This window comes from Dromiciops gliroides, chromosome 3 (genome assembly GCF_019393635.1).
Source record: "Dromiciops gliroides isolate mDroGli1 chromosome 3, mDroGli1.pri, whole genome shotgun sequence".
NCBI classification, from domain to species: domain Eukaryota; kingdom Metazoa; phylum Chordata; class Mammalia; order Microbiotheria; family Microbiotheriidae; genus Dromiciops; species Dromiciops gliroides.
In genome coordinates, this window is record NC_057863.1 from 451,298,516 (window position 1) to 451,319,346 (window position 20,831).

Consider the following 20,831-nt stretch of genomic DNA (forward strand, 5'->3'; position numbering starts at 1 on the left):
TTTCCAATTGCTTATTTTCTTCTTCTTTTTTTGAAGGGGAGTGAAGCAATTGGAGTTCAGTGATTTTCTCAGAGTCACACAGCTAGTAAGTGTCAAGTGTCTGAGGCCAAATTTGAACTTGGGTCCTCCTGACTCCAGGGCCAGTGCTCTATCCACTGCCCCACCTATCTGCCCCTGGGCTTCCTTTTTTCTTTTCAAACCATTCCTCATACATGGGAACTGAGATACAAATTCACTATTTTCATTGATATCAACTTTAATATAGGAAAAATAAATGTATACTATATAACATAAAAAATTATTTGGCAAATTGGGAATATCCAGTGTATTTTAAATTGGTTTGTTTCTGAAACTGTGCATATTTCTGCTATAAGTTTTTCATTGTTAGAATTATCCTTTAGAAAATGTTCATACTATATATCATAATTGAGCATTACCAGTATCCTGAAGGACCCTTTTTACATTCTATTTTCTTTTACTATATTGTTTTACTCATCCACCAACCATTTTAAGTGCCTAGTATATGTCAAACCCTGTGCTAGGCAATGGGGGAAATATAAAGATAATCAAGATATGGTCCCAACTCCATAGGAGTTTGGATTCTAGCAGCATGCCTGACTTGGCATTTGGAAAATAATGGGATGATTCTTAATAAAGAAAATAACAGTTGCAGTAAAAATTAAATGGGAGCATAATTTTAGTGGAAAGCATTTCCTTGGTGTGCATCTTTATTAAAAACAAGAAATTAAAACTCACGTCTAAAGAGATGTACCACAGTGATGATAGTAATGCAAAAATGCATGCTTTAGATATGTAGTCTTTTATCCCTTAACTAGCTGGTATATTTGATTTTATATTCCTAGAAGAGAAAAGTTAAGATCATTTAGTTATATTTCTATTTAGGCATGCCAGACGGTTGATGTCTAGGTTAGTAACTTAGAATAGGATTTCCCAGTCTGCTTGATGGTGGGCCTTCTACTTAGTCTCTCTTTGGGATTGTTAGCATTCACTCCTTCCCTGACTAATGCAGAAACTTAAGGATCCTGAATAACCAATTTAGTTCAGCAAAAATGTATTAATGCCTTCTTTGTTTAGGGTGCTATTTTAAATGCTTGTGGATACCAAGATGGAAAAGAAACAGTCCTTACCATCAAGGAATTACTTGGCCAAGAGTAGGAGGGATTTTGCATTATAATGTTTGTATGAGTGCTTTTGTAGGGAGACCTAAATTCCCTCAAGAGAGTGTTTGCCTTGACCTGTGATTTCACTGCAGTAGGGGATGCCCCAGTGAGGGTACCCCTCTACCAATGTGAGTAGGTACCTTCCCTTAAAGTGATGGACTTAGAAGGTTGCTTAGAGCACCGAGAGGTTAGGAAGTGTTGGGGTGACATAGCCAGTGTGTCAGAGGCAGCATTTCAACTCATTTTCTTGATTCGGAGGCCATCTGCTGTACCATGAGTGTTGCTCTCTGAGCATGGGGAAAGATAAAAGGTTTAGATAAGCTATATTCCTTGTCTTTAAGAGCATTCAATTAAGGAGGGATATAAGGCACAAATGAAGATCATAATACAGAGTATTATGCAACATCAACATTGGAGTAGTGTTATGTCTCATCATAGTGCAGAAATAACTGAGGGTTCTCATAGGGCATGCTGGAACACAAAGGCTGTCCAAACCTATCAAGGTGGAAAGGTTCTTTGAATACAGACTGAGTAACTGAGTATTTGTTAACCAGGGACTAACCTAGTTAAGTTTTTTGGCATCATATGTTGGACCCATTCAGCTACATAAGTAAATAATCCATTGGTCACACACTACCGGGAAAGAGATTGTGATCTTTTTCTCTTTTTCCTGTGTCTGCTTCGGTTACTCTTGCTACTAAGAGTGATTTCATTTTTAACATGTTTCCCTTCCCTGTGATAGACAGTTGTTGTTCAGTCATTCAGTAATGTCTGACTCTTTGTGACCCCCATGGGATTTTCTTGACAAGGATACTGAAGTGGTTTGCCATTTCCTTCTCCAGTGGATTAAGGCAAACAGAAGTTAAATGACTTGCTCAAGGTCATATAGTAAGTGTCTGAGGGTAGACTTGAACTTAGGTCTTCCTGGATCAAGACCCCACATTCTATCCACTGAGCCACCTAGTTCATCTCCCATGCAAATAGGCATTAAGTGACTTGCCCAAGGTCACACAGCTTGTGTCTGAGGGTAGATTTAAGCTTGGGTCTTGTTGACTTCGGGCTCCTTCCAGTGAGCCATCTAGCTGCTATTTTTTAAACAAACATTTGGTCGTCTTTGGGAAAGATTGAAGGCAAAAGGAAAAGGGGACAGCAGAGGATGAGATGAATAGATAGTGTCATGGAAACAATAATGTGAACTTGGACAGACTTCAAGAGATAGTAGATGATAAAAGGGCCTGGCATGCTATGATCCATGTGGTCATGAAGATTCAGACATGGTTGAATGACTTTCAGCAGAAGTCTCATTTCTTATGAGATACCTTCCTAGGGACTCTCTTTTTAGACCTTTAATTATTTTTCTGATTCTTCTGAACCCTCAGCATTTTTACTTCCTATTCTAGTTAGTTATAAAGTTAGAGCTCTGTTTAGAACAAATAGACTCAAATATGGTGAAAGGTTTTCCTCACAATTTCTGGTGTGTTATTTCTACTAAAACATGTCACCACCATATTTAATTTTTTTGTCACTACTATATTGCCATCTGCTTTTCATAATTACCTCTCACCTGCCTGGGGATAGCCACTTAACTTCTTTGGGATGTAGACTAAACAGCTTTGCAATATCCCATCCACCTCTGAGTTGGGTGTCATTGGGTTGTTGCAGGCCATCTTTGTAGGAAGCTAATTATATTATCTCCTTTTTAATTACAGTATAAGACGGTCTGACATTTGTCTTTTTTTTTAAACAGAATTTTTTTCCGGTGCATATGTTGTCTTTTGCAACTGAAAACAATGGAGAACTCTCTCAAGCTCTGATTTTACAGGTATTGCCTATTTTCATTGAACTAGGTCAGCAACAATTTCATTAAACTATTGGTTTGAGACATTTGCTTGAAATTGCCTAGGTTTTAAAAACTTTTTCCATGGGTGATTTCAGTTTTTCAAGAAATGAAAAATAAAAACCAAATAAAACATTAATAGATTATGAGAAGCCAGTGGGTTGATTTATTTTGTTTGATGATTTATTTATTTTACAAAAGAAATCTAGAATTACTAGGTGTTGCCAAACCCATTGGAAAGAGGAATAGAGAGAAGGAAAGATGAGTAGGGAGAGGGATTGGGGAAGAGCATCAGAAAGAGAATAATGAGAGACAGAACATTTTAAAAAATAGGTAACTTTGGATGTTCTAAATCAGCAAATTCCATGTATTGCAATTAGTACTACTGCTGCCAGGTAATATGTTCTCCTGGTTTGTCAGTTTTCTAAGATATTAAGATATAATATTATTATCACTATGACTATGATTTTGATGATGACAACCACCACTGCCACTGCAACTGTTTTTTACCATTAGTGGAAATTAGTGATATATGCTGAAGGTTTATCTTTAGTTCGTTGTTCTACTTTCCTGGTGGAAAATAAAAAATAAAGAAATACTCAGAAGTAGATTTCAAAAATAGTACAAATATAGTGAATGAACCTTTTACTAATAAAAAAACATTTTAAAAAATAAAATGAAAGAATGATAAAAGAGCATAAAAAGCCTATAAAATATTTTTCTAACATGCTGATTCTTCTTAGCTGAATCTGGAGAGCTTTAATGAGAATAAGAGAAAAGATTATTTAACTAACAACAATATAAAGATATGTGTCATGAATTTTGTGTATCCATTAAGTTCATTTCTTCTCCATGTAATATTGGCTTATGATGTTCATTCCCCAGAAATTGGACTTGAAGGAAAAGTGATTTGAGTTACTTTTCATATAGATTAGTTGATTATAATGCTATAGATCTGCTGTTACTTCTAACAAACAATTTCTCTGGAACTGCTGGAGTTTCCAGTGGGTGAACTACAAACAGCTAAAAAACACTTTGTAATGTTACTTTTTTTTTTTTTGCTTTGAATTGCTAGTTTCTTTTAAGAACAGAAAACAGCATATTTTTTCTGATTTGTTTTTTGTTTCTAGAACAAAGGTCAGATGTATAACGTTTATTTTTACCAGTCTTTTGGAGCGGTATTATTAGTATGTTTCAGTTTGGGGTAAATCTGAAATCTTTTGGAAATGTGCTTTGTCATCAACAAATACTTAGCAAGCATGGTACAAGATAGATTTGCAGACACAAGGAAATACCATGTACTCAGCACTCGAGGAGCATATAGTCTAGTTAGTGGAAAGATATGTTCTTTTCTCTGGAAAGAAATGAATAAATATAATTAAATAAATAATCCTTCTTAATCTGAATCATCTTTAGGGCTATTCATTCAGTAGAATGATATTTCATAATTGCTACTACCTTTACTCTTTTAAAAATTATATTTGTAGCCCAAATAATTATACTTCCCTTATAATTAAATTTAAATATAATTAAATTTATTTTCTCACTGATTTTCAAAAATATATTGTGCTCTGATGTTTTGGTTAATAGCCACAGTTTAAATGACTTTATTGATTATTGTCAGATAATACCACCTCCTATGCTCTTGTTATTATCACTTCCGTTATCACCAAGAGAGTCTGTCTAAGATAAAAGAGGTTAACTAAAACCATGAGATACCTCTTGGGGGAAATGTGTGGCAACTAAGGAGCAGAAGGAGAATTCCTTAGTACTTTGAGCAAAAACAAAATTTTATCTCCCTTATTTTTCATGGGAGGAGGAAGAGGACCAGAATATCACATCTGTGGTGAGATGATAGACACTTATAGCCCATTGACTGACACAGCCACCTTTGGCTTGATTAGTTCCCTATATCTGACAAAACTCAGAAACTTCCAAGAAGATGATTGGGACAGTGGAAACAACAGTGCTCAGTGAAGAATCAGAAGTACTTTCTGACTGATTTGGAATTTTTACAGGTGGTCTAGATATCCAGGTCATGCCTATTGTTTTACTTGTCTCTTATTCTGTAGGGAGGCATCAACTTTTCTTAGCATCTCTTCTTCTGTTTCCCATGTTTTGAAAGCACACTGGGGAGACGGGATAGCAATGACCTCTCATAGCTTCATGTGCGATTTCCTTCCATATTGGTATTGAAATTTGTCATTTCCTAGAAAGGCCTGTGAAATTCCTTTGGCTTGGGAACCTGGTAACCATCACTTCCTCCTCTCCCTCTATATACACACACTAATCCCAACCCAAGTAAATAGTAACCAAGACTCAGAAGCCAGAGAACCCTTCCCGGAGTAACTATGCTTGCCAATGTCTGGAATTGGAGGAAGATGTAGAAGAAATACAGGGGGACAAAGAAATTAGACCAAATCATCACCCAGCTTCCTTTCAAATATAATATTTTATGATACAATAGCAAGAGGAAGTCATTACCTTAGGGCTAAGGCAGAGACTCTGTAGCAACTTGAATTCACTTAGGCTTCCAGCGGGCACTGGTGATATTACCACCATCAGTAATTCTACAACACAGTAGCAATGGTGGAGAATATTTGCAAGTGGTAGCATGTTTCCCCTATTCTCACAGTTTATTGTGAATATTGATAATATTGATATTATCAATATTTCTATTTCTATTGATATAACTTCTATTTATATAATATTTTGTCATTTATAAATTGTTTTCCCTGTCACCGTATATTGTACTTTAATACTATAAGTCTTATCTCTGTTTAATAGGTGAGGGAACTGAGGATCAGAGAGGTTGCCATTTTTTTTAAAACCATGGTCACTTAGCTTAGACAGTGGCAGGCTCAGAAGTTGAACCAAATTCTTCGGGCTCCAAGTTCACTGCTCTTCCTACAATACCCTACTGCCTCTTGTCTCTCATCTAATCGAATATTTTTTAAAATAGCCCTTGCAGTGGAGCCTCGTCAAAGGCTTTTTTTCAAAGTCTAAATAAATTATATTCCCATCTACATCCAGAAGCAAAACTCAATTTTTCTAATGGATTCATTGGGGATAACAGGTACGTTACATGGCTCTGTCACTATTTTATTACTGTCTTGGTTAGCTTACAGATATTTACATTTAAAAATTCTCTCTGAGCTCTTCTATGTGGCAGTGTACTTAATGACTTTTGAGGGGGTTATTTTTTTCTTATTAAAATAAACTGCCATTTCTGTGGCTTCATGAGGACAGGCAACATCTTGCTTAATATTTGAAATATATACAGAAGCTCAGATTCTCACTTGCTATAAAAAAGGAAGTTCAGCCTGATCTTCAGTCGGGAATAACTTTAACATTTTCTTGCAGAATTTTCTGAGTTCTAGTACATATCCTGAAATACATGGTTTCTTACATGCAAAAGAACAAGGGAAAAAGTCCTGGAAGAAGATTTACTTCCTTCTAAGAAGATCAGGTTTATATTATTCTACCAAAGGGACATCAAAGGTGGGTAGAAATAGGAGTGATATCTAATGTGCCATGTGGTCATTATAAGGTAAAGTGTATCTTTGTTGGATCTTTTAATTTGATTACATGAAGCTAAAATAATTCATGTTTATGCTTTTAGGATCATTTATAATTTCTGAATGAAAAATATGGTCACATAGAGGTACATTCATCAGTAAAGAAATAAGGAGAAAGAAAAGTAAATCATTAAGGAGAATTTAAAAATACTAGAACATGTTCACTCAGTAAATTGATAGTAAGAAGGAAATAGTGGTTTAGGGTTATGGGCAAGAGCAATGCCTATCTTGAAAAAGATACGTATCTATACTGCATCATCTATACACGTCAGACACTCATTATCAGGCACCTTACTTTTTACTCTAATTGCTCTAGATTGGGGTTGGCAAACTATGATATTTAGGCCACATCTGACCCCTAGGCCACATCTGGCCCATCATTTGTTTTTGTACAGCTCTAGGTCATCTATTCAAAATTGCAGTAAAACATAATGAATAAGCTCTGCTCTTGGATCAGACAACTTCATTTAATAACTTATATTTATATTTCCTTAGGAATTCGATAACAATTGATTCAGCTCAATTAAATTAATATTTATTGAATGTCTGACTTGTACAAGGTGATTTGCTAGTGATATCTCTTGTCCTCACGGAACTTACAGTCAAGTGGGAAACATAAGGCATATACTCAAATACCTTCTTTTTTAGATGAAACAACATATCTTTAGTATATACACCTTAAAATATACTTAATTCAACATATTAGTTGCAAAGATGTACTGCTTATATGTTTCCTTTCCAAACTGCTCCTGTCCTCTATGATTATAAAAAATATAATGACTCTTTCCTTCTTTCCTTTCCTTATTTATGTCATCCCTATTATTAGTTACTCTCCTGCTATGACCCCCCTCCAGTTAAAAAACAAACAAAAGTTTTTCCTAGTAACAATTAAGCATAGTTAAGCAAAATAAATCCACACACTATATCCAAAAAATGTGTATCACTTTCTCTCCCTCAAGTCCTCTACCTGTTTCTCCACCTCTTGAAATAGTGACTAGTTATTGCACATAGATCTCAAATATTTTAAGGATGTTTTTTCCATATAATGTAGTAGCTATTGTATAAAATGTTCTGGTTCTGATCACTTCACATTATATTAATTCACATACATCTTTTCAAGCTTTCCTGAATCCATACCTATCATCAAATCTTTTTAAAAACTTACTTTTAAAATTTAAATTTTTTTCATATATTTTTTGTCCATTCCTCTCACTATCTTGTCTTGCCACACTCACAAAAAATCCAACCTTAAGCAAATACCTCATTATATATTTGCATAGTCTGGTAAAACGAATTTTCACATTAACTATGTCTGAAAATGTGTTTCTCTTTCTGAATTTTAAGTTCATCACTTCTTTGTCAGAATGTGACTTGTGTTGTTTGATCTTCATTCTTTTAGAATGTTAAAGTTTCTCAGAGTTGTTTTCTCTATAATGTTACAATTCTATACAATGTTCTCCTGGTTCTGCTTACTTCATTCTGCATTATTTCATAAAGGTCTTCACAATTTCACTTGAAATTGTCTATTTAATTATTTCTTATGGATATTCTATATCAATGTATATATATATATGTATATATATATGTGTATATATGCAGTATATCAATGTAGTTATACTGCAATTTGTTTAGCCATCGCCAACAGTTGTACATCGCCTGGTTTACAATTTTGGGCAATCATGAAAAGAACTGCTACAATTATTTTTGTACATATAGAAAATTTCTTTTTCCTTTGAATTCTTTTGGAGGGGGAGGAAAGGCCCAGTAGTGGTATCACTTGAGCAAAGAGTGTAATGGATGCTAATGCTCTGTAATTGAAGTGAACTGCTTCTGTTACTTTATTCTCTTCTCCCGGATCCTGGTCATTGCTTCTTGCCATTCTTTTTTTCCTTTAAATCCTTCTTCACAATCTGTGCTCTAAAGTTGAAATTTGTCTTATTTAGAGGTTAGGCTATTCAAGTGCTCCACAGCCATACGTCGTCATTATTGGAAGAATGTTTATATTAAGAAATGACCTTTTTTTCAGGGAGAGGCTTGGGTATCCTTAACAGTGCCCCCAAATTTTCCAAACACAGTCTTGCCTACTACCCTCTATCTTCTCAGCTTTAGGCCCAGTTCATTAGATCTCTCTCTCTCTCTCTCTCTCTCTCTCTCTCTCTCTCTCTCTCTCTCTCTCTCTCTCTCTCTCTCTCTCTCTCTCTGTGTCTCTGTCTCTCTCTGTCTCTCTCTCTGTCTCTCTCTGTTTCTCTCTCTCTCTCTCTCTCTCTCTCTCTCTCTCTCTCTCTCTCTCTCACACACACACACACACACACATACACACACACAGAGTCCCAAAAGTCTTATTGCAGTTTTAAGTTTTAACAGCTTAAAACTTCCTCAGCAATAAAATTTTTAGAGTACTCTATATATCTCTGTCTCTGCCTCTCTGTTTTTCTTCAAATGCATATGTACCACTGAAGGACCAGCTCCCTGGTTGGTTAGTTAGTCAGTCAACAAGAATTTATCAATGCCAGTCATAGTACCAAGTACTGGAATACACATACAAGCAGAAGGAAAGATAACTCCTGCCTTCAGTGAAGTCACATTCTAATGGAGGAATACACCACTGCCTAAAATGGAAAAAGAAGGTGGATAGGGTCGACAGTGAAGACAATCTAAATGCCTTGGGACATGGTTAAAAGAAAGTCCTGAGGGGGCAGCTAGGTGGTGCAGTAGATAAAGCACCAGCCCTGGATTCAGGATGACCTGAGTTCAAATCCAGCCTCAGATGCTTGATACTTACTAGCTGTGTGACCCTGTGCAAGTCACTTAACCCTCACTTCTCTGACAAAAAAAAAGTCCTGAGTGCAGCCTAGAGAGGAATAAAGATATGACTGGCCTGGATGCCTTCTTTTTTTGTGAGGCAATTGGTGTTAAGTGACTTGCCAAGGGTCACACAGCTAGTAAGTGTCAAGTGTCTGAGGCTGGATTTGAACTCAGCTCCTCCTGAATCCAGGGCTGGTGCTGTATCCACTGTGCCACCTAGCTGCCCCCTGGATGCCTTCTTTAAATGGAAGTTCATGGAAGAGCCATCCTATCAGAGGGAGAGGTCATGGGGCAGGAAGGAAGGAAGTAAGCATTTATTAAGTACTTATTATTTGACAGCACCAACTCCACCTTTCCACTTATTTCACTCTCCAGTTTTCTCTGGTCTTTGTCTCCTGCTTCATGATCCTAAGGTTGGTGGCTGGGATTGAACTCCACAAAGGCCACAGTTGGGCTGGTTTGGGTCATTGTTGTAAAGTGATGATATTCTGGTGAGTCACATTCTGTGCTCCTCCTTTCTTCTTGTTAACAAAACGTTTCATCCTTTTGAGGAAGTAGTTCAGCTTCCTCACTGGTGGAAATTGTTAATTCTCTGTTCAGTGGATTTGCCTTTTTTATACTGATCTCAGTGCCAGGGTGTCCTGCTTCAATTGTACTGGGAGACCACCCACTCTGGCCACATCTTCAAATCACTGAGATCTAGTTAACAAGAAAGGAAATGTTGCTGTTGTATATTACCTTTCTTTTTTCTCCTCTTCTGTGCCATTAAAAGTTTTTTCCATTCATGCTGACTTTTCCATCTACTGTAGAGGTCTTCAAAACCCACTGCATGTTTTTGGCTTGTGGTAAGGCTTAGCTGTCAGCATAGGCACTGCTTTTGGAACAGCAATTTTGCTAGGAGACATATTGCCTGATGAAACAATGGAGTCCAGTTTACTGGGGTGAGCAATGGTAGTTTCAACAGTGGCAGTGAATTTGGGAGAAGGTATTGACTGTTGCCACAAGAATTTCATGGGATTTGGGTGTTTTAAGGAAGATGAGTTTGAGTTTGTTGAATGGCTTCTTTCCAGAATTTTTGGCATCTCTGAGCAATCCAGGAGAGACTTACTAGTAGTAAACCTTTTGATATGTTGCTGGAGGATCCCTTCTGCCTCCTCATGGGAACGAGCAATCTTATAAGTCTCATATAGCTCTCTCTCCCTCTGCTGCAAAGCCAAAGTCTCCAGAACCAAAAGTTGTTACTGTACCTGAACCAAGTACCAGAAACCAACCAATCAACTTTGCCAAATCTTTATTCGCAATTGGAATCTAATAGCAGTGAGAAGTCACCTGCAAGTATACCTCATTTTATCTTTTGGGGCCTGGGATCCAGAGGAAGCATTCAGTAGAATCCAGAAGCAGGAGAAATGGAACTTGAACAGGAACATTTGCTTCAGCAGAGATAACAGAAGAAACAGGACAAACTAAAAGAATGGGAGAAAGCACAAAAGGAAATAGAAGGGGACAGCTAGGTGGCTCAGTGGATAAAGCACCAATCCTGGATTCAGGAGGACCTGAGTTCAAATATGGACTCAGAAACTTGACACTTACTAGCTCTGACCTTGGGCAAGTCACTTAACCCTCATTGCCCCACAAAAAATCAAACCAAACCAAACCAAACCAAAACAAAACAAAACAAAAAAGGAAATGGAAGAAGATTGTAGATATAATGATGAGGAATACAAGATCATTGAAGACACTGTGGTTCCCTTCACAATTTCTTCAGGTTCAGCTGATCAACTTTCCTTCTCTGGGCCCACAAAAAGATGGAATTAGAAGATTGTAAAGAGGATGAAAAAAGGCAAATCATTCAGGGAGGAAGAAAACAAATTTCTGCTGAAGAATAAGTGATGTTTTAGAGGAGACAAGGAGCAGTGTACCACCAGTGACCCCAGCACATCCAGAGACATCTATACCAAAGGAATTCATTAGGACCATCAGATGTCAACAGCAAAGCTTGGTTTGCCAGACCAAAGGCTGACCATATCAAAATCTGCTACTGTCACCCGCACTATCACATATTAGAAGATGTGAAACAGAAAACCCTCCCAGTGGATCAAAGAATCAACAATCAGGTTGCCTCTATAAGGAAATCTGTAAGCAGAAAGAAGTGATGCTCTGCTTGTGGACTTCCTCTAGGGAAAGGAGTCTCCATAATCATTGAAATGCTTAGCCTTTATTTTTTATTTTATTTTATCCCCCAGGGCAATGAGGGTTTAAGTGACTTGCCCAGGGTCACACAGCTAGTAAGTGTCAAGTGTCTGAAATTGGATTTGAAGTCCAGTCCTCCTGTATCCAGGGCCAGCGCTTTATCCACTGTGCCACCTAGCTGCCCCCTAGACTTTATTTTCATATCCAGGTCTTCAGGTGTGGAATCTGCAAAGGACAGCTTGGAGATTCAGTGAATGGAACAGATGTTAGGGTTCTCAGTGGTTTGCTAAACTGCAATGATTTCTACATCCAATGCAGAAGTGCTGGTTAGCTGACAACATTTTGACATGTTTTTTACTCCTACAGATCCCCTCCCACTGCTCCCTTTGGGGGATGTCCTGTATAATCACAATAGGGCATCTTGTTATATATTAAAATTTTTAAAAACTATACGAAAAAAGTACTTACTGTGTGCCAGACACTATGCTAAGTGGTTCAGATATCTCATTTGGTCCTCAAAACAGGTGCCATTATTATCCCCATTTTAATATGAGGAAACTGAGGCAGACAGATTTTAAGTGACTTGCCTAAAGTCACAGCTAGTAATTGTCTGAGGCCAGATTTAAACTCAGATCTTCCTGGCTCCAGGCTCAGCACTCTACCTTCTGTACCACTTAGTTGCCTCTTAAGGGGTGAAGAGTTCTGATGTGTGATCCAGGGCTGGAGGGATCTTCCACTATGAAGATGTTTCTGGGACATGGTAGAGAGAGTCCTGAGTGAAACCTGGAGAAGAATGAGACTCTCATAGTCTTGTTTTTCTTTCATAGTTAGGCCAAAATCTTCTGAGTGATTATGGATCAAATTCAGAGGGCTCTATGGTATTTCAAGCTTTAATTTATATAGCATTGTCATCTACAAACATGATAATCTGGATGTCCTTTAGGAAATACTATTCTATGTGGATTCTGCTCTCATTGTACTCTATGAAAGAGGCAAACACCTTGGCTGTACCTGTTTCTCTGAGACTCAAGGAACATAATACTTTGGAAAATTAAAAAATGTTCTTTACGTATTAGCTATTTTTCCCCAGTTTTTTTGTGATCATTTTTTAGCAATATGGGAGAAAAAATGACACAGCTTTCAGGAAAATTTTAAACCTAAGACTTATGTGCTTTAGAATTTAAGATTTCTTACTTTCTGTATTTCTATATGAATAATTAGAGAGCTGGAGGTTTTCAGTACTGTTGAACTGAGTTGATAGCATCTGCAAAGAAACACAGTTATATTAGTAATTTTGCTTTTGTACAGAGAATGTACTTTCTATCATAGGAAGTAACCCTGCTAACCAGTAGTTCCAAAATACTCTCCAGAATTGTTGGATCAGTTCATAACTCTAGCAAGAGTGCATTAGTATACCTATTCTCCCTCATCCCCTCCAACATTCTTCATTTTCCTTTTCTTTCTTTTTTTTGGGGGGGGGCGGGGCAATGAGGGTTAAGTGACTTGCCTAGGGTCACACAGCTATTAAGTGTCAAGTGTCAAGTGTCTGAGGCTAGATTTGAACTCAGGTCCTCCTGAATCCAGGGCTGGTGCTTTATCCGCTGTACCACCTAGCTGCCCCATTTTCATTTTCTGTTATATTAGCCAATCTGATAGGTGTGAGATGGTACCTTAGAGTTATTTTAATTCACATTTCTCTAATCAACAATGATTTATACCATTTTTCTATGACTGGCTAGTACAGCTTGGCTTTCTTATAAATAATACTTAATCTAGTTGCATTGCAAGGTTATTGTGAGGAAGCAATTCATGAACTATAAAACACGATATCAGTACGAGTTATTAATATTCATCCATCCTGTTCTCTCTGCCTTGGGAAGTTAATTTGTTATAGTCAGGAAGATTTTCTTTGTTTTGCCTGACCAGAAGAATTAGTGAGCATTAAACTCTGTTTGAAGATTTTCTTTCACTGAGGTAATGAAGGACATTGCTTTGCTCAGAGTATTGTGGTAAAAATTATTGGAGTTTTAGCTGACTAATTTGGGAGGGCCCACACTTGGCCCACCCTGAAGTTACTTATGCTACTGAGGTCAGAAGAAGCACTCTACATAGGCAGTTTTGGAAGGACCTCCCCTTTTGGGGGAGGGAGATTGAACGCTCCCTGAGGGGAGGCTAGAGTTGCTTCCAGAACTCTCTCATGCCTTTGCCACTCGCTTGCTCTCTCGGTTTTTACCTGTGATGTGAGAAACTAGCAGATGTTCCAGGTGTGGTGAGTGAACATAAAAACCCTGCATTCCTTTGAATTAGCTTATTTGGAAGTGATCTGGGGATTGTATAGACTTAGGTTAGAGTTAGGAGAATTTATCTGTATTTCTTTTTTCCCTATTTCCTTATCTTTGATATTTTAGTTAATTTCACCTTGGCTGTTTAATTAATTCCCAAGTAATAAAATCTGATCCTTTTGTGGAAAAGAAGCTGTAAAGCTCCTTTCTTATTTGCCTGGGAGAAATATCTAAAAGGGAAGTTTGGAGAGGAGGGAACTTTGAACCTAGAGGTCCCTCATTTCTGGGACCCCAATATTTCGGCGAGTCACCCAATTAATGCTCCATATATTAAATTTGGGCCCCACAGTTTGTACCTTAAGCCTCTTCCCCCAAAAGCATGTGTAACTTTACTTCCTACAAAGATATTCTTCTCATTCTTCTCCATCCCCTTTCCTCCCTTGTGGGATTACCCTCTATAGCCTAAAAATGATTTATGTCATAAGTTAAAAATAACAGCAGCAACTATTTAAATTTTCTGGTATAATCTATTCCCAAAGAACTTTTTGTCTTGAAAACTGATTTTCTTTTTCCTCTGCTCCTCGGTGGTCAGATTTTTTTTTCAGTTCTCCCAATTTCATAGGGATTTTCTTCCTTAAGTTTGTACCTATAGCTACCTGATTTTCCCCCATCCTTCCAAAATGCATTACTGTTATTTGAATTTAGTTTACTACTGAAAAGTGCAGTTCAATTTTCAAGTCATACAACAGCTTGACTTCATCACTCACCTCTCAGTAATCCAGTTCCTTGGTGACCTATAGCATCATCAAAGAAGATTCCATCTTTAAAGATTCCATCTTTAAAGAAATCCAAGTTATTTACCAGTAGGTATGCTTATTTCTTTTCCTCAGAAGACCTGTAGCTTCTGATATCAGGTAGAGATTTTTTTCTCTTTTTCTTACTGGCAAGTCCTAGGCTAGGCCATATCTAACAGTTTTAGTCATTGTCAGATCTTCAGTCAAGATATAGACTGTGGACATCTGTGGGGCACAAAAAGTTTTTTTCAAAAATTATTTATTTTAAATATTCTTTACTTTTTAAAATTTTGATTTTCAAATTCTTTCCCTTCCTCCCATCCCTTCCCCACCAACTGAGAAGGCAAGCAATATTGCATGTGAAATCATGCAATATATTTACATATTAGCTATATTTCAAAGAAAGCAGGAAAAACAGAGAAAGTGAGAGTTATATTTAAATGTACACTCAGAGTCTATCAGTTCTCTCTCTGGAGGTGGATAGCTTTTTTTTCATAATGAGTCCTTTGGAGTTGACTTGGATCATTGTATTGATCAGAGTAGCCAACTCTTTTATAGTTTGTCATCATTACAGTATTACTGTTATTGTGCACAACAGTCTCCTTGTTCTTCACACTACCTTTTGCATCAGTTCATATGGGTCATGCCACGTTTTTCTGAATACCTTCCATCAGTATACCATAATAGTACTCCATCACAATCATATGACAAAATTTGTTCAGCAATTGCCCAGTTGATGGGCATCGCTTTGATTTCCAATTCTTTGCCACCACAAAAAGAGCTGCTGTATATATGTGTGTGTGTGGGGGGGCAGCTAGGTGGTGCAGTGGATAAAGCACTGGCCCTGGATTCAGGAGGACCTGAGTTCAAATATGGCCTTAGACACTTGACGCTCACTAGCTGTGTGACCCTGGGCAAGTGACTTAACCCTCATTGCCTCACACAAACAAAAACAAAAAAAGTTATTAAAGACTATATATGTGTGTGTATATATGTGTATGTATGTATCTATCTATCTATCTGCATCCTATTCCCTTTACATTGATCTCTTTTGGATATAGATCTAGTAGTGGTATTGCTGAGGGTATGCACAGTTTTATAGCACTGTGAGCATAAATTCAAACTGTTTTCCATAATGGTTGGACCAGTTCACTACTCCCTTAGCAGTTCATTAGTGTACTTATATTTTCCCTCCATGATTTGTCAATTCTGATAGGTGCGAGTACTTCAGAATGTATTTTATTTGCATTTCTCTAATCAATAGGGACTTAGAGCATTTTTCCACATGATTATAGATAGCTTGATTTCTTCTTCTGAAAACTGCCTGATCATATCCTTAGACCATTTATTAATTGGGGAATGGATTTTAATTTTTAATAAATTTGACTCATTTCTCTACATAGTATATATTTGAGAAATGTTATCTTTATCATAGAAATTTATAAAAATTCTTGCTGTTATTTCATTGTCTATGGTACCTTTTAGCAAAATGTAGTTTCCCTGATTATCTCTTTTAATTAAGGCTATTTTTGCTTTTGCTCTGAGATCATGATTGCTGCCTCTGCTTTAATATGCTTCAGCAGAGGTAGAAAATAGATTCTGCTACAGCCCTTTATTTTAACTCTGTGTTTCTTTTTCTGTTTCAAGTGTGTCTCTTGTAAACAGCATTGTATGATTCTGGTTTCTAATCCATTCTGCTTTCTGCTGTTTTCTGGGTGAGTTCATCCCATTCACATTCACAGTTATGATTAATAACTGTGTATTTCCTTCAATTCTGTAATGTTCTATTTCTTCCTTTTCCTTTTTTATCCTGCTCTGCAAAAGTCTATTTTGCTTCTAACTACCACCTCTCTTAACTTGACCTCTTCTTTATCATCTCCCCTACTTCTCTTATGCCCTTCCCCTCCTATTTCCCTATTGGGTTAGTTATATTTCTATATACAACTGAGTGTTTATTTTCTTCCCTCTTTGGGCCAATTTCAATGAGAGTAAGGTTCAAGCATAGCCCATCCCCATTTTCCAATCCATTGTGTAAAGGATCCTCATTTCATGACTCCTTTTTCCCCTTATAGTTCAGTATTTTATTATTTTCCAGTTTCATGTAAGGATAGTTTTCAACATTTGTTTTCATAGGATTTTTAGTTCCAAATTTCCCCCCTTCCCTCCCTCTTCCCCAAGACAGAAAGAAATCTAATATAGGTTATATATGTGCAATCACATTAAACAAATTTCTATATTAGTCATATTGTGAAAGAAGAGTCAGAGCACATGGGAAAAACCTCAAAAAAGAAGGAAAAAAACAGAGAAAAAGTAGAAACAGTATGGTTCAATCTGTATTCATAAACCAGTTTTTTCCTGTATGTTGAGAACATTTTCTGTCATGAGTTCTTTGAAATGGTTTTGGACCATTGCATCGCTAAAAAGAGCCAAGTCTATCATCATTGTTAATCATTACTGTGTACAATGTTCTCCTGGTTCTGCTCCTCTCAGTCAGCATCAGTTTATGTAAGTCCTTACAGGTTTTTCTGAACTCCTCCTGCTCATCATTACTTTTCACATTGATTTTTTAAAACTTTGTGTCCTAAATTTTCTTCTTCCCTCCCTCCTCATCCCTCCCTACGGAATCCAGCAATTCAATATAAGTCATACATTTGCTGTTATGCAAAACATCTTCTCATTAGTCAGGTTCTGAAAGAAAATAGACAAAATACCTTTAGAAAGAAGAGCTAACTGGGGCAGCTAGGTGACGCAGTGGATAAAGCACTTACCCTGAATTCAGGAGGACCTGACTTCAAATCTGGCCTCAGACACTTGACACTTACTAGCTGTGTGACCCTGGGCAAGTCACTTAATCCTCATTACCCAGGAAAAAAGAGGAGCTAACAAAATTATACTTCAATCTGTATTCAGATACCATCAGTTATTCCTCTGTTAATGGTTTGCCTTTTTGATACGTTCTTCTGATATCCTGTTCATCATTTCTTTCATGGTTACTATTGCTAACTGTATTACCCTCTATCTTATTCCCTCCCCTTCATATTTACTCCATTTTCTATCTTCCTTCACCCTATCCCTCCTCGAAAGCGTTTTGCTTTTTACTGCCCCCTCCCCCAATCTGTCCTTTCTTCCTTCACTTCTTCCCCCCCCCCTTATCTTCTTCCCTTCCCACTTTCCCTAAGGGAACAATTACTACAAGAACTTGAGTGTGTATGTTATTCCCTCTTTGAGCCAGTTCTGATGAGAGTAAGGTTCACTCGCTCCTCTGCTCTTTCCCCTTCTTCCCCTCCACTCCATAAGCTTTTTCTTGTTTCTTTTATATAAACTACTTTTCCCTAGTCCACTTCTCCCTTTCCCTTTCTTCCAGTGCATTCCTCTTACCCCTTAACTTTACTTTGAAGATGCCATCATGGGTCAGCTAGGTGACACAGTGGACAAAGCACCAGCCCTGGATTCACGAGGCTGCAAGGCCATGTTCGGCCCCAAACATAAGACGCCCCACCCTGTTTGCCCCACAAAAAACAAGGATAAACAAAAAAAAATAAATGCTTTACAGATATCATCCCTTCATATTCAATTCACACCTGTGCTCTCTAAGTGTATTCCTTTTAGCTGCCCTAATAATGAGAAAGATCTTATGAGTTAGAAGTATTATCTTCCCATGTAGGAATGTAAACAGTTTAATCCTTTAATATCCCTGATGATTTCTTTTTCCCGTTTACCTTTTTATGCTTCTCTAGGGTCTTGTATTTGAAAATCACATTTTCTATTCAGTTCAGGTCTTTTCATCATGAATGCCTGAAAGTCCTCTTTTTCATTGAAGTCCCATTTTTCTCCTGAAAGATTATACTCATTTTTGCTGGGTATGTGATTCTTGTCTGTAGTCCCAGTTCCTTTGCCCTATGGAATAGCATATTTCATGCCCTCCAGTCTTTTAATGTAGATGCTGCTAGATCTTGTTTTATCCATACAGTAGCTCCACAGTATTTGAATTCTTTTTTCCTAGCTGCTTGAAATATTTTCTCCTTGACCTGGGAGCTCTGGAATTTGGCTATAATATTCCTTGAGGTTTTCCTTTTGGGATCTCTTTCAGGAGGTGATTTGTGGATTCTTTTAATTTCTATTTTACCTTCTGCTTCTAGAATATCAGGGCAATTTTCCCTGACAATCACTTGGAACATGATATCTTAACTCTTATTTTGGTCATGGTTTTCAGGTAGTCCAGTGATTTTCAAATTATCTCTCCTGGTTCTGTTTTGTAGGTCAGCTGTTTTTCCAAGGAGATAGTTCACATTGCCCTTTATTTTTTCATTCAATTGGATTTGCTTTACTGTGTCTTGGTTTCTCATAAAGTCACTAGCTTCCATTTGTTCAATCCTAATTCTTAGGCAATTATTTTCTTGAGAGAGCTTTTGTATCTCCTTTCCCATTTGACTTTTTAAGCTGTTGTCTTTTTTCTCATGACTGTCTTGCATCACTCTTATTTCTCTTTCCATTCTTTCCTCCATCTCTCTAAATCTTCCTTCTACCTCTCCCACTTTGTCATCAAAGTCCCTTTTGAGCACTTCTATGGCCTAGCACCAATTCATATTTTTCTTGGAAGCTTTGGATGTTGAAGCTTTGACTTTGTTATTATTTTCTTCTGAGAGTGTATTCTGGTCTAATTTGTTCCCCCCCCCCAAAAAAAAAAAAGCTTTCTATAGTCTGCTGCTTTCTTTGCCTACTCATCTTAACCCTGAAGCAGATGTCTGATTGAAATTTGATTCTCTATGTTTGAAAGCTTGTTGTGCCTGTGCCCCTCCCCCACTGGGCCACCACCATTTGATTCGGCCCACTGGTTCAGACCCAGGTTACTTTGCCCCAACTCCAGCAGCTACTATAGCTACTTCACCCTGGCCAACCACTTCACCCCTCACCAGTGCTATTTTCTTGAGTTTTTTTTGTGTGTACCTTGTCTACTAAGCTGTTAATTCTCTTTTCATAATTTGCTTGCACTGCTCTCATTACTTTCCCCATTTTTCCTCTACTACTCTTATCTCTTTAGTTAATGCTTCTAGTAATTCTTGTTGTGTTTGGGTCCAATTAGCATTTTTTCTTTGATGATTTGTTTATATCTATTTTACATTATTGTCTTCTCCTGAGTTTATGTCTTGGGCTTCCCTACTACAATAGTAGCTTTTTATGGTTGTTCTTTTTGTGTGCTTTGTTCATTTTTCTAGACTATTTATTGTCTTTGAATGTAATGTTGAAGTTGGGCTCTTTTTCTCTGAGGGTGGTGGGAGGCACTTTCCTAAACTTTGGCCTTTTTTGTGCTACTGTTATTAAAGCTAATTCTGTGGGACTGTAAGTTTTTGGTACTTTCAAGCCATTGTGATCTAGGGAGAGATGTGGTTATTGCTCTCCTGTTCTGTACTCTTATAATCACCCTGTTCTCCTGCAGCTACAAATGTTAGCACTCCTCTTGGCCATGGAACTATGACCAGGGCCCCTACTCTTCTGCAGCCACAAGTGCTAGTGCTCTCCTCTGACTTGGATAGACCAGGGCCCTTGCTACCTTGTGACTGATGACAAGCACCCCATCTCTACCCTTGAACCATTACCAAGAACTATGTATTGGCAATAGAGTTGCCAGTCAGAGCAAGTTACATCTAGTGCCAGAAGAGGGTCTCCCATAATATCTTGCTGACCAGTTGTCAGCCTCCTTAACATCTCTCTGGTCTGAATGTTTCTGAACTTCCTCTTGCTGCTGTTGTCACCTCTAAGATCCATGGCTGGTGCTACTTCTGTACTCTAGGCTGATTCCCACCCCAGTCTTGCAGTGTTCTCTTGCTGATCTGCTAAGTTGTCTTAGGCTGCAAAAATGTCTCACTCTCACTTTTAGTTGTCTTTTCTGCTCCAAAATGTGATTTGAGGAATTATCTTAAAGTTATTTGGAGGGGAATGTTAGGAGAGTTCAGCTGGTGGCTCCCTCCAATCTACCTTTTTGGTTTTGCCTTCTTGGTTATAAGTTGTTTGAGCCAGATGAAACCTTAGAGATTATTGATTTCAATACATTATTTCAATAGATAAAAGATTAATAGACCTCTAGGGCCCCTTCTAGTTTCAAAGGCCTAAATGGATTGAAAGCTAATAATGTTTGTTGATAGGATGCAAAAAGACTTCATTGG

The 20,831-nt window shown here is 37.5% G+C and overlaps 1 protein-coding gene across 1 annotated transcript in view; it reads left to right on the forward strand.

The window, feature by feature from the left end:
• The window catches only part of GRB14 (growth factor receptor bound protein 14), a 165,964-nt gene that overhangs the window by 124,185 nt on the left and 20,948 nt on the right, over window positions 1–20,831 (forward strand). Inside the window, exons 6-7 of the mRNA XM_043990584.1 lie at window positions 2,929–3,003; window positions 6,382–6,519. Coding sequence (XP_043846519.1) covers window positions 2,929–3,003; window positions 6,382–6,519 — 213 coding nt within the window. The remainder of the gene's footprint in view (window positions 1–2,928; window positions 3,004–6,381; window positions 6,520–20,831) is intronic.